The 14,597-nt window shown below is 38.6% G+C and overlaps 1 protein-coding gene across 1 annotated transcript; it reads right to left on the reverse strand.

Moving 5' to 3' along the window:
• Nucleotides 1-966: 966 nt before the first annotated feature.
• Nucleotides 967-14,121, reverse strand: LOC102217053 (solute carrier family 2, facilitated glucose transporter member 8). Its single transcript, XM_005812461.2, has 11 exons — nt 14,016-14,121; nt 13,751-13,923; nt 11,554-11,716; nt 10,924-11,130; nt 10,041-10,140; nt 6,856-7,067; nt 5,202-5,351; nt 4,386-4,494; nt 3,048-3,182; nt 2,836-2,981; nt 967-2,129 (listed from the first exon to the last, which is right to left on the reverse strand). Exons 2-11 carry the CDS (start codon nt 13,843-13,845, stop codon nt 1,983-1,985), a joined length of 1,464 nt encoding a protein of 487 aa, XP_005812518.1. The 5' UTR covers nt 13,846-13,923; nt 14,016-14,121; the 3' UTR covers nt 967-1,982.
• Between the last annotated feature and the right edge of the window lie 476 nt (nt 14,122-14,597).

Raw genomic sequence — 14,597 nt, forward strand, 5'->3', positions numbered from 1 at the left:
GTTTTTGTCTTAGATTTGATTTTATATTTGTTTTTTAAAATCACAAATTCGATTTTTGATGAGAAAATGAATAATTACTGCAACACAAAAAAAGAATCACAAATTTTATTTTTTGTCATTGTGAAGATATGAAATGAGTAATTTTGAACATCATGACTTTACAAAACAGATTATTTTTTTGTACCAAAGAAGAAGACGAATCAGCAAAAAATAGGACATAAAAATTACAAACTGTGAAGAAACAAAGGAAAATTGTTCCCAGGTCAAATCAGCATAAGGCATCCATCTTTAAAACATTAAATTTATAAAACCATCAGAATAAAACACCGGTACAAACAGACACACGTAGTTGTTACAGTTAACAGATGTCAGCTTTTTGAATAAAAATGCAGTTAGTGTAAACAGGAACTCCATCAGCTCATGACGCATTCACTTCCCACCATCTTTATAACATCGTATTCTTTCCTCGGCCAAACTTACAGCAACAAGATGTTATTTTTTCCACTGAAACGGCATCAAGCCAAGCAAAAACAGGAAGTGTTTTTAGGAAGTCCCGTTCTGCTTCACTTTAAGGATCAACAGAGCTGATTCCAAATTTAAAACTTTTAAAATTCAGCAGATATTTCAAAGGAAGAGCAAAACACACAAACTTCCCTCTGCTAATTTGCAACTTACTTGATAATGGATTCATATAAGAATAAAGAAACCACAGCGAATCAGAAAATGCTGAGTCTGGTTGCTAAGGCGATTCAGCATTTTTTATCAGACAGATAGAAATCAAACCTCAAACAGACAGTGACTGTGCGAAAGTTTTAAGTCTTATTAAGGACATTTCTAACTGCAGAAGAACCTTGTGGAAGAGAAAATGGAAAGTTATTGTGCTTACTGTGATTTATGTGTTAAATATGGTTAAAACGTCCCTTCAGCTGCGGCTGTGAAAGAATAATTCAGAAAGGAAATACATACTGTTGGTGAATTTCGAGCATTTATGCACTTTGATGCACAAATTTTACATAAAATAAAACTACAACCATGAAAATAGCTTAACTAAAATAGTTTCTGAATATTTAAAAGGCTCAAACTCGATCATGACACTAGCATGGACATTTTGTGGTAAAATCAAATAAAAACACTCCTAAATATTCACTGTGAATATTTAAAAACTGTGTATGACATCCAAACACCAACGGGTAAAACCTAACACCCGCCGACTCGTTTAAACTTTAAATAGTGTTTCTAGTGTAAACTAATGAATAAGTGGAGACTTTTAACATTTTTGTCCTGATCATGGCTTATGGTTTTACATTTTCCTGTATGAATTTTCCCAACACTGAGCTTAAATCAGCAAACTGAAAATCATAACAGAAATGTAGCAAAAAGCAGCATAAAAACTCAGAAAGGGAAAAGTTTTAGTTCACGTTTTGTTGGAAGAGTTAAATAAAGATTTTATCAACTTAACAGCAAAAATCATCTTTTTTATATATTATCACATTAAACCCGTTTTTATAAGTGGTAGAATATGTAAAACGCTGTGTGGACACACAGACAGAAACTTAAGAAACTCCACAGACATCTTTTTGCCTTAGTGAAGTTTTTGCATCGCATCGCTGAAATCTTTAAAGAAGCCGTTAAAGCTTTGCGTCCTTCCCTCTGTGGCCTGCAGGGGGCAGTGAAGAGTAACAGGCGCCTCACAGCTTTCTGACTCTGTTGATGTCAGATTATGATATTTTTCAGCAGCCAACATGTCCAACTTATCATCATCATCTCTGTTGGCAGTTTGGTTGCACCTCACTAATACAGTAATAAAATACAGTTGAGTTTTCACAAAACAGACAAGAATCACTTAAAAATATTCACCTGTTTTCTGTCATAAAAGCAAATAAGAGAAAATGTTTGAGTTAGCTTCATGTTCTTGGAGGATATTTTCTGAATGCCCACTTTAACAGTCTGTTCAGGCCCCTGAGGTCCGATGATTGAGGCTTTCATGGACCTGATGTCCCTTTGAAAAGGGCTTCGATCTGCTCCAGCGTCTTGCCTTTGGTTTCCGGGACGAAGATGACGGTGAAGATGATGTTGAGGCCGCACATGCAGGCGAAGAGCCAGAACGTCCCGGCGCTGGTTATGAGGTTCTGGGAGGAGGCGGAGAAACGGATTAGAGGCTGTGAATGAACTGAAGCAAATCAGATCGTTCACATCAACACCACTGGGATATTATTAAAATATTGAAACACAAATAAACAAATAGAATAAAAAATAATAATAAATATAAAAAGCATATCAAGTAACTAAATAAAGAGTAAAGAAATCAAAATAATTAAAAATATATTAAATGCATTAAAATTAGGTTAAAAAGAATAAAAATAATTAAAAAAAACACTAAATGTGTAAAGATAAATGCATAAAAGATAAAGATAATATAACAATTAAAAAATATGAAATGCATAAAAATAAAAAACCTAACCAAAATATTTTAAAAACACTAAATACATAAAATAAAATATAAAATATTAAAAGTATGAAAATAAATTAAATGAAAACAAAACAAAATAAATAAATAAAAATAATGAAAAATATTAAAAGCATGAAAAAACAAATAAACAGATGGTCAAAAATAATAGGTTAAAAGTACATAAAATAAATCAACAACAAAAATTTTAAGAATGCAAATACTAAAAAAATAAATTTAAAAATGTAAAGAAAATGAAAGAATCTGATCTGAATCTATCAAACTAAGTTAACTAATTAGACCAAGCAGGAAGCCTTGATCTGTCCTGATAAAAGGCGTAGCTGAAGGAAACATCAGGAAAAGAAGGAATATTTTCCTGGTTGACCCACCATCATGTCCTGGAAGGTTTTGGTGACGACGAAGGCCATGCCCCAGTTACTGAGAACCACCGCCGCTCCAGCAAACCCTCTCACTCTGATGGGAATGACCTCCGACATGATCAGCCACGGGATGGGACCCCAGCCGATGGCGAAGCCTGAAAACCACACGCGTTACCAACGCTCTCCTTTACATCCTCCTGCTGACGTGAACCTGAACTCACCTGCGATGAAGACGGCCATGCTGGCCAGAGCCAGCCAGGTGAGGTCAGCGTGGGGCGCCGCCGCTCCGCTGGGAACTTTGGGCGTCAAGTAGAAGTAGACGCCAAACGCCGTGGTGCTGATCATCATGGCCACGCCTGGATTCAATCAGAACAAGTAAAATTTAGTAGGGCTGTCAACGTTAGCACGTGAAATTAACCTGAAGATGTTAACTCACATTAAAAAGGTTAATTAAACTCTATTTTCACATAAAAGTGTCTGTCCTGTGGTAACCGCAGAGCATTATGGGGAGCAACAAACGACAACGAAAGATTAAAGGTTTCCGAGACAACAGACGGCAACAGAGGTTGAAAATGTTCAACGTTCTTGTGTTGCGTTGCTAACCGGTGCATGAACATCAACGTCGCTTGGATGCACTGTAAAAACACAAAATACTACCAAGTATTTTTGGTCCAGTTTCTAGTGCAAATATCTTAGAAATATGACAAAACTAACATGTTAGTGACTATTCCGCAAGAATCAGGAGCTTGATTGTGTGGATGCACTGTGCTGAAAATGTGCCATATAAATAAAATTACCTTTAACTTGTTTTAAGTAAATAAATCCACTGGCAGATTATTTGACTTGTAACCAAACATTTTTCTCAACAGTGAATTAATTTGTTAATGAAACTAGAAATTCTTCAATATTAAGAAATTCTTGACTTAAAACAAGATCCTAATTCTTGCGGAAAAGTTACTGGTGAGATATTTGCACTAGAAACTTACCAAGAAAACAAGATTTTGTGTTTTTGCAGTTTGGATGAGAACAAACAGCTGTCGCCTCGTCACACAAAACCAACAGGAAATGAATGGAGAGTTTCTAAATTAACGCCTAAAACAATTTTTTTTAAACCTTCCTGAACATAAAAACCTGAAAACCCGAAAATCTTCAGTCATGTTTGGTGTGGCGGGTTTTGAAATGGGCAGTTGCCCAGGGAGGCATCAGAAAGGAGCGGATATGTGTGGTGGAGTAAGTTTCACTTAATTGCTGTTGATTACTGGGAGAAAAACACAAACATAATTGTTTGTGTTTTAATTGGTTGAAGTGCGGCAGGAGGAGGGACTTGCCCAACTGCGTGCTTATTTATATTTCAAGCTTACAAAGCTAGAAATAATGATTAATCATAATTAATCACAGCACTAGACTCTGATTAATCCAATCAGATTAAAAAGATCTATGATCCTGGAAAAATCAGGAATAGGCCAGAAAATATCTGAAAAGTTTGGGGGGAAAAAGGAAGAAAAAACAAAAACTGCATTGATGATTTGATGAAATAAAACTGGTTCTGTTGAGAGAACCTGAGATGACGAGCAGAACCTTCCTGCCGGCCCGGTCCATGATCACCGCCGCGATCCCAGTGAAGATGACCTGAATCAGAGCGACGATCACCGAAGCCAGTTCGCTCTCCTGAAAAACAGCAACATTCAGGAAGGGAATCCAGTTTTCAAACTGAAATCTACTTCTGCCTGTGAAATCAATGGAAATATTTCAGTTAAAATTCAGTAAAGCTGAAGCATTTTCAAATTAAAACTCTCATCTGAGCCCACAGCATCACTTTTTTACAACAGAAAGTCTCAAGATCAAAACCTCACCAGGTGGAAAATAAAAGTGTTGCTTGTTTATTATTCAATCTGTTTCTAGATGCTGTGGAGCTGGAAGAAATCCCAGAGATGAAACGGAGACTTTATGGATGCAGATATTGATATAAAGAGGTGTAGCAAAAGCAAATGAGGAGGATTAGTAGAGCTTGTCATCCTGAACATGTTAGGGTGGAATATCGTCTCTGCTGCCTGGATGTTGAGCTGTTAGCATGTCATGACGGTCATGAGACGGTCACAGCAACAGTCTTCAGTCAGAGGCCTCTTCAGATTCGTTGGTAGACTGACTGCTACTGGAGATCCTTCCTGCCCACATTCCAATCCACAATACAACTTCCTCAATGACTGTCTGAGGGCCGTTGGACGATACTTTATTAAACCCAGAGGGATTAATAAAATATTTTTAAATTTCAGAATAATAAGAAAAATGCAGATTTTTGATTCTTAACGAGAGGAAAACATCTGGTTGTGTATCTGCAACTGCAGAGTGTGTGTGTGTGTGTGTGTGTTTGTTACCTTGAAGTGCGCCTGTACGAATATGTCCTCAGCGTAGAACATGATGGCGTTGATCCCAGTCATCTGCTGAAACACCATCAGCATGATGCTGATCAGCAGCGGCTTGAAGACGCCGGGATCCTTCAGGTCGGACAGGTGGAACGCTGAACCCTGGAAGAAGACAGAATCCTTCAAACATTCAGACAGAGAACATCTCAGATTGACCCTTTAAAGGAGTAAAAACTGTTTGTGTTTTGTGTTAGAACTGTAAATATCTTTTATGCCATATATACTCAAAATTAACTTTAAGGACAGTGAGATTCTTCGTATTATTCTCCTGTGTGTGTTTTTGTGAGAGATGTCTGCAGGAACCTGATAACCTGCCAGATTGGAAGCAGAAACCAGCCACTCTGGAGACAAAACTAAGAACTGCTCTTAATAAAACACCAAAAGGCTAAAAGGTCAAAGTTTGTGACCCAGAGATACAGAAACTGCGCTTGAAACCTCACATGCAGAAAGATTCATTGTATAGAAAGATTTATGACTGTGTGTTAGCAGCTGGGTTCTGTTTCCCTCCACACCTTATGCAAATAGGCCAATGTAAATTATAATGTCATGATTGCAAAATAAAGGAAGAGAAGCAAGAGAAGATTCTCAGAGTGAGTTTGGAGACTGAAAGTCAGACCCTCCTCTCTTCTCCTCGCCAGTAAAATCCAGTTCATTTGTCTCTCTCTTCTGTTATCTATTTTTAGGCTGTAAACTTGACATTATTTTGGTCCTTTGAGCCGGAGTCCAATATACCTAAGGATTCCAGCTGATGTGTCAGAATCCAGAAAGACCGTGTGCACGGCTGAACTCTTTAGAATGAGTTTATAGATCCTTTTCCAGGACTGGAGTCGGCTGGATCACTGGCTGGGATCTGACGGTTGATAGAACTCAGTGACAACTGAAAGCAAGTTAACTTTCTTCTAAAGGAAAGTGTGAATGAGGGTCGACCACGTTAAGGGAAATGACAAAGGTTTTGGGAACCTTATAAACCGTGTGAATCCTAGGCTCTAACATGTAAAGCAAGGTTTAGAACCTGGTCCTGTTGTGGGACAAGGGGCCCGACTAATACCTGTGAGGACGACGGTGTCCTGCGAAGGACAGGAACTTAAATTCTGTAACAAAGTGTAACTGTGAGAGTGATTGATAGGATGTCGGAGTCCTGCTAGTAAACGCTTAAATTCAGTAAAACGTCTGATTGTGTGTGATTGGAGGTATAAAAACCACTCAAATAATTCAGGATGTTGGTGTTGTGGAAAAGAAGGACATGAAAATTATGCTACAGGCCTGAGTATAATTAGGATCAGCTCTGAGCGCTCAGACTCATGGAGTAACCTTAAACATAAATTATGAAATCTAAAATTACAAAGGATCCAATGAACCTTTTTCCTAAAGAATATAGAGAGGGGCTTTTTAGGGTTTTTGTTTGGAACCATAGGTTATAGGAAGTTGTATAGAAGTCATTATCATCGCATAAAGCAGGTTTTGATGTAGTTTTAGTTTCCTAAATTCAGGGAACAATTTCCTCCTTAAACTGGATTGTTTGAGTAAGCAAATGATTTATGAGTAATGAAATAATATGGTTGTAGGAAGGTTTTAAGGTTGTAAATCTGATATTTTGTAACTCCACCTGTTCGTTGCAGGCGTCCTCGATGCGGGAGCACTCCCACTCGATGGGAGCGTCCGGCCCGCGCAGGAAGCGTAAGGCCTCCTCAGCTTCCCGCCTCTTCCCCTTCGACAGCAGGAAGCGCGGCGTCTCGGGCATGAAGCACATGGCGACCATCAGCAGCGACGGCGGCAGCGAGCAGCAGATCGCCAGCCAGCGCCAGTCCACGAACAAACCTGCAGGACGGGTTCAGACACACGGCTGAGACCTGGGAGGCGTTTCAGAAGGAAAACAAAACCATTCATAACACACTTAGCTGGACAATGAACTGTCCCAGAGTTTATTACGATAAACGATGATATTGTGGGTTGGAGACCATTTTTAAGTAATACAGTAACATATTCTAAAACTTTAAATTCTAATGAACATTTAACTTTGCAACTGGAAAACATTGTAAATATCCAAAATAAATAAACAAAACAACAAATGAAATGAACTATGAAGACTCTGTAAACAAAGTTGTCCATTAAAAAAGTTTTTTTCTACCTCAGTATAAGTTAGAGTTTCTCAGTATGATGCAGGTTAGCTTAGATTAGCTTAGCATACTCTAAACTGAACTCTTTTTGTTTTACTGTAACATTGGGCTGCCCATCGTATTTTGTTTTACCTTATTTTAATGGAAGCTCATTTTGGATTTGGTCACATGTACCTGAACATAAATGTAAAATCTCAAAAGAAAGACGACAGGCTGCTCATTTCCACAAAGACGATGAAAAGAAAAACAGATTTCAGATTCTGGTTGTTTAAATCTTTGAAAAGAGTCAAGCTGCAAAAACAAGACAATGAAACCAACAGGGAAACAAAAGGAAACTTGTTTTGATCATAATGAATCACTGGATCTGTTACAGCGAGATTCCTGCTAGGAATCAGGAAATTCAATAATCTGAGATCATCAGATGGACTTTTTCCTAAGATCTAAAGTGAACAAGTGTGACCTTCAGAGGACAAACTCTCAATTTAATGATCATTCTCTTTATAACATAACGTAATAAAAAGGATCATTACATGATTTTTCTGGCTTACAACATTCAGTAAACAATAAATGTAAATACATCCAAGAATAAAAGAAAAATAAATGAATTTTATTTCAAAATGTTCAAAGTGAAGCTTCCTTGTAATTAAATGCTGTGACATCAATAATTATATTTTAGTAAATATATTTTAGGTGTTTTCCGTCCAGCTGTAGTGGACTGTTAGTGCTCTGAGAAAGTCCAGCTTTGTTCAAACTCCTTCAGAGAAACATTTAATCTTAACTGATTATTATTTAATTGCATTGTTTACTTTTGGTCAGGAACGTATGATAGCATCTTACCGTCAATGTGGATAGAAAAAAAGGAATAAATTTCAGAAAAAAAACAAAAAAAACAAGGAAAGTTCTGAGCTGGAAAAGTTGCTAGAAAATAAACACAGAAATGTTTAGATTAATCTCAAATTTTCTAGAAACAAAACAGACTCAGACTCAGAAATTTTCTTATTTGTTCTGGAAAAAATCAGAGATTTTTTGTGTGGAAATTTACAGCTTTTTCCTTTCTATCTAAAGGCTCTAATAAACCATCGTAGGAACGTCTCCAGCTGAAATAAGCGTGCTTCCATCAGATTGGTGCAAATAAGAGAAGCTTTAGTGGGTCTGGTTGGGTGTAATTTTGCTGTGCATGACATCCACAGCGGTTTTGCTGTTAATTCAGCGTCTGACGCTAATGTGGTCATTTTAATCCAGAGGATTCGTGTCAGCCTCCTGGAGAGTCTGAGACAGACAATGAGTCACTTTCATAAACTCATCCTAACTCTTCCTCCCTTCACATGTTTGAAAGATTTAAGAGAAATTCCACTGAATCTGTTTCAGAAAAAGGTCAAGATGCCAAAATGACTTTTCTAGACATTATGCTTCTCACTACAGATATGGACAGAAGTTGATTCAATCGTTTTCCAGGTTTTCCAGGTTTTCCAGATCCAAATTCAAAATAATTTTCGTGTGTTAAGTGTCGAGCCCTCGGGTCCCAGCACTGAGGAGGAAAAGTTTGCAAATGGTGTCGTGTCCATAGATACAGACAAGTTTTACATTCAATTTTGATGAACAGCATCAAAAAGAAATTTGGTGAAATCATAAAAACATCCAGAAGGTAGCATTGTTTATAAATGTATTATTATTTATTAAATTTATTTTTATTATTATAAAAATAAACCAGGATTGTAGCCATTGAGCCATCAGCGAGTCGCTCAGCAAACAGAAGTTAAAGGACTGAAAGACGACGAACATGTTGTTCGCTTTAACACGTTCTGAAAAACTTTAACCCAGCAGAAAGTTCTGTTGTTTTGCAGCTAATTTACTAATGTGCACAGAAAAGAAAAACACTGGATTTTATCCATCACATTATATTAACTTGTTTATGATGAAGAAGCAGAACCCATAAAACACAGACTTATTCTAAATATCTCTGAAAATGTCTAAATTACCACAGAAACAGATTTTTATACTGTTTTATATTTTTGTGTTAAACTCAGTATTTGTCTTGACTAAAATTTTATCTGGTAAAACATTGAACTGAGATATCACATGGTCATCTGGTGTGCACTGTTCAACGTTTGCATCGCACCTTTAACCTAATTAGTGAGATTAAACTAATGAAATTTCTTCATTATCTGTGGAAAAAGCAGAATCCAGATCTTAACCGTATTTACGTCAGAGTTCTGGTTGTGAATAAGAGTGAAAACAACAACGAAGAACAGCTCAGACTTTGATTACACTCTAACACAAAACAGAACAAGATCCCTGAAATCAGGCAGCATCCATCATTTGATCCGTCTGAACTTGTGTTTGCTCTGTTAATAATCAACTTTTCTGCACAGCCAGGCTATCACGAGGCAGCCCACCTGACTGGACACTCCAGCTTTTATTTGGAAAACATGAGTGGCATGCAGCAGCCGGAGAGGATCCGATCTTATCAGAGCTGAGCTGCTGAACTGATCTCCTCTTCCTCCAAACATTTCAATCAAAGCCACAAACAAGCCTCAGATAAACACTCACACCGCGACCGGACAGCCAGACCGGCGTCAGATTACAGAGGAGGAACTCTGTCATTGATCAGAGGAATCCGTTGATCATTCACAGAATCCTGGACCCGATTGTTACAAAAGCAGCAGCGACGTACCTGCCAGGTAAACTCCCATGATCCCAGAGACCACCATGAGCTGAACGCAGGAGCCCAGCATCCCGCGGACTTTCTCATGCGCCGTCTCAGAAATATACAACTGAGGAGGAAGAGGGAAGAAAACCGTTTATTATTGTCACATTCACAAGCAATTCAAAAGTTATTTATGGCTTCTTTCTTTTTTTTTTTTTTTTTTTTTTTTGTAACCCCTCCAGGGGGTCTTTTTGTGGGCTCTAGTGTCCCTTTTCATGAAGTAGGCTGACAGGAAAGGGGGAGGGAGAGGGGGGAAGACATGCGGTAAATGTCGCCGGGTCCGGGAGTCGAACCCGCGACAGCCGCGTCGAGGACTTGAGGCCTCCAAATGTGGGTCGCGCTAACCCCTACGCCACCACGGCACGCCCTATGGCTTCTTTCTAGTAAAAATAAAATCTAATGGTGGTTTTAAACAAACGCTCCATCAAAAGGTGAAGCAGCTTCAGCAAAAATTAATCCCAGTAGAGATTTTCTGTTGATCTTTATCCGTCTAATTTTGGACCATCTTTTTCTAAATAAATATACTAATATAGTATACTACTGCATATAAATAAATAAACCATTTTTTCTCATTAAAGCAACTTCTTTTTCACAATTTTACAACCTTCTACTGGTAATATCATTTTTACTCATAATATTCTAACTTTATTCTGCTGATGACATGACTTTATTGTCGTAATGATTTTATTCTCACAATTAAAAAATAAATCTCTTAGTCTGGCCCTAATGCTCTTTGTGTTGGACCAGGCGATGAATCGATTATTCCATTTTTCAGCCGCTCTGCTCCAGATTTGCTCGAACAGATTGAATTTCCTGGTGTTCAGGTTTAAAACCTCCAGGCGTTTCTCACCGGGACAACCAGCGAGGTGATGCCGCTGGCCATGCCGGTCAGCACCCTGCCCACGTACAGCATCCACACGTTCTGAGCGGCGATGATGATGGTGAAGCCGAAGACGTAGGGCAGCGTGCAGGACATCAGCGTCAGCTTCCTGCCGATCCTCTGCACCATCCAGCCGCCCAGCAGGCCGCCCACCGCCGCGCCGATCGTTACGATGGACTTTAAAAACAAAACGTGAAACTTCAGCGCTCCTCTGATGAACTCAATGCAAATCTTCACTTTAAACAGAACTTATTAATATTAATAAGTTAATTTTCAGCTAAACTGTATAATTTATCTAAATCTTCGTCTTTGACTTCAACCAGATTCAGCTAACAGTCAGTTTTGCATTTTCACTTCTTTATGTACTTTGTTCTAAATGTAAATATGTACAATTAGGTCTCATCAGACCTAATATCTGAAAACTTTTACCTTGTTAATAAATGAATTTCCATCTATTTAATCCAAATCTTCCTGTTTAAGTGTCTGGTTGACTGTTTTTTGCTGTAATAAGTATTTTACGCCAGCATGTGACGACATAAAGCTGCTGATGCAGCCCAAAGTCGGCCCGGCTTCCAGCCATGTGATGTTGCGTCATCGTACCCCAAACCAGGAGCCCTCCACTTCGTTGAGCCGCAGCCGAGGGTCGGAAATCCTGCTGAGCTCAGGGATGGCGGGGGAGCTGTATCCCAGCACAAACCCGAAGCTCATGGGACCCAGAACGGCGGCGAACGAGGCCAGGTACAACTTCCTGTTCTTCACTTTGCTGCGGGCGAAACAAAAGAGGAAGCAGGTTAAATGAACTGTAAATGTCTGTGCAGTTTTATATGTTCATATTTATTTTATTTAGGAAGAATTTTCAAACTTTGTGTAAGAACCACTTTGTTTCAAGTCTTACCATAGTTTCTCAATTGTGTTTTGGTCTGGACTTTGACTAGGCCACTCTACCATATGAAAATGATCAAAGGCATTGTTTTCCAAACGTTTTCTTCAACAATAAAGTAAACAGGAAATGCTCTAAACAACAAGACAAAGTTGCCAGATTTGTGTGAATCACTTTAGAACCAAAAGTTAAATCTAGTTTTCCAATTATTCTTTATTAAAAGAAGTTTTGCAAATGCTTTTTGGCTTGATTTGGTAAAAAAAGAGGAAAACACTGAGTATTTTCACAGCAATAACAGGAATTTGGGGAACTCTTCCTCTAGAAATGTTGCTATATTTAGCCAACTTTAATAAATTAAATAAAAACTGATTTAGATGCAACAAAGTCTGCTTTTCAGTGAAAGTCACTGGACAGATGTGGTTTTGTTCAGCAGAAAATTAAAGAGAATGCAAAGCAGTGATATTAAAAGAGAAATGCTGTGTGCTGTAACCAACATTTTCCATTCTATGGAGACTGAAATGAGTCAGAATTATTCTTAAAATGCTGCAGGCGGCCGCTGACCAGAGTCTGGACACGCCTGGTCCTGTTTCAGGTTATTGTCTTACAGGTTTAACTCCAACTCTGACCAACTTCCATGTCCCCACAGCATGATGCTGCCACTACCAGAAACGATCCAGACCAGAGTGTCCATCATTCCAGTCAACCCTGGCCATTGCCATCCATTAATTTCACATGTTTTCTAATTATGTATTAAAATAAATCCTAAAAGGAAACTAACCAATCAGAGCCAGGAGGAGGGCTTAAGCGCTGTCAATCACTCTTATGCTCATATCCCCACCCCCTTACTCTCTGCTACGCTACAGCTGGTTCACCACAACATAACCTGCCATGAATGCCAAGGTTAGTTAGCATAGCTGGTTAGCATGACCACAGATTAGCACAGTGAGTAGTATTGATTGACAGCGCAGGAAAATTTCTAAATTTGGCATAAATGAAGTTACTAAAATGAACAAAATCAATACAAAGTCCTCAGACTGATAGAAGGACGTTTGTGTTCCTGGTTTCTGGATAAAGTTGGAACATTTTCAATGCTTAAATACCAAATGCTTCACAGCCGACACACACAGTCCCAGGCTGACGCTGTGAGCATTTGTGTTCAACAAATAAAGTCAAAATAAAGATAGAAATAAGTTGAGTAGGTTCACCAGACCCAGACAACCAGAATATGAACAGAGTACAGATCAGGTAGTGGGGAGCAAGACGGAGGAAAACAAGATTTATAAATGAACTTTTGTGAATAAAATGTATTGCATTGGACTGCAGGCAGGAAGCTGCAGCAGCCAGTACCGTGTTTCTGTTGGAGTGGATGAGACTGAAAATAGGAAACTTTTTAACCAGTTGATGATTCTCAATTTTCTGCATTTTACAATTTTATGTCCCTGTAAACAGAAAACCTTTGACTTCTGATTTGATGATCAGACGAAACAAGCAAGTCCAACTCGTCATTTTGGACTTTGGAAACGCCTAATTTTATCTCTACCAAGCATAACTATATTTTATTTAACAGAGAGCAGAAACAGCTTAAGCTGAATGCAGCAGAATAATCTAGGTGGTTATTTCATGTAAATTGTTGGGTGTTTCCCAGCCTTGGTCCTCGGGGTAAAATGGTTCGCTTCAGGTGTTTCTCTTTTCTAACAAACCTGATTTAAAACCAGATTCTGCAGAACTAATTGACCAACTCATTGTGCAACTCAAGCCTTAGATTTGTTTTTTTAAAGCACCTGAAACATCCAGGTACGTTTCTACCAAAGATGAGAGCTGACAAACACTTTTTAGACTTTGTAAGTCCAGAAAACCCGTTTGAAAAGGTCAGATGTCCTCTGATATTCTGGCTGCATAAGTTTTAGTCAGGCTGACCTGAGATAAGCCTCCTGCTCGGACAGCAGTCCGGTAGGATCGTCATCTCCACCCTCCTCATCCAGCAGCCTCCGTCTCTCGGTCTGGATGTCCATGCTGACGGCAGCGATCCTTCCCGCTGTTCACCTTCTGCTCTCGGTCGCCCTCAGCATGAATCCACCGGCCGGAAAAGGCTGCAGCGGAGAAACAACAGCAGCTGCGTTAATAAACTAACAAAAGAGAGAAATGAAGCCGTGGGATCAAATATGAGATCTGCGGTTGTTACCTGAACGACCCGGTTGATCTCAGCTTCCTCCACCGGCTGACAACTTGCTTTACTAACATCAGAGTCAGCTGATCACCTCTATTGCCTGTTACACGACTTTCAAAATAAAAGTCTCAAACACAATCTATTACATGTTAGTACATATTATGACTTGGTTATAGTTGAGAGTTTCAATGTACACGTTTTAAAACATTTACCGGTGATTTTTACATTAAAGACGTGTTATAAACCAGCTTATTACCGTATAAACATACTGAAATAATATCGAGTATACGTTAACATATGGAACCAAGATAAAACCCAGGAAACTGTACAGCTAAAATTACTTTTTAACACCACTTTTAAATATCCAGTCATTTTTTTCTCTCTCTCTTATATCTCATTAACTACATGTTTAGCTAGCAACGTGATGCTAGCAGTGAAACACAACAAAATAAGAATTACAAATCAACAACTGTTCACTCTTACACGACTATGCGTTTGCATTTAAAGTTTTACTATATTATGTTACATAACACAGGACTTTTAGCAGCGAAATGACAGTTCCTGGATTTAATTTGACACTTCCGGCTGTTTAAAAAC

Source organism: Xiphophorus maculatus, chromosome 12 (assembly GCF_002775205.1).
Source record: "Xiphophorus maculatus strain JP 163 A chromosome 12, X_maculatus-5.0-male, whole genome shotgun sequence".
Taxonomy (NCBI): Eukaryota; Metazoa; Chordata; class Actinopteri; order Cyprinodontiformes; family Poeciliidae; genus Xiphophorus; species Xiphophorus maculatus.

What these genes read in the sequence shown, in the direction of transcription:
- LOC102217053 (XM_005812461.2), bottom strand. Translation starts at nt 13,845, where the DNA reads ATGGACATCCAGACCGAGAGACGGAGGCTGCTGGATGAGGAGGGTGGA. An exon ending in TGGAGGGCTCCTGGTTTGGG is followed by an intron (nt 11,131 to 11,553) that starts GTACGATGACGC and finishes TTGTTTTTAAAG; the next exon opens with TCCATCGTAACGATCGGCGC. An exon ending in AGGACGCCTGCAACGAACAG is followed by an intron (nt 5,352 to 6,855) that starts GTGGAGTTACAA and finishes GTCTTCTTCCAG; the next exon opens with GGTTCAGCGTTCCACCTGTC.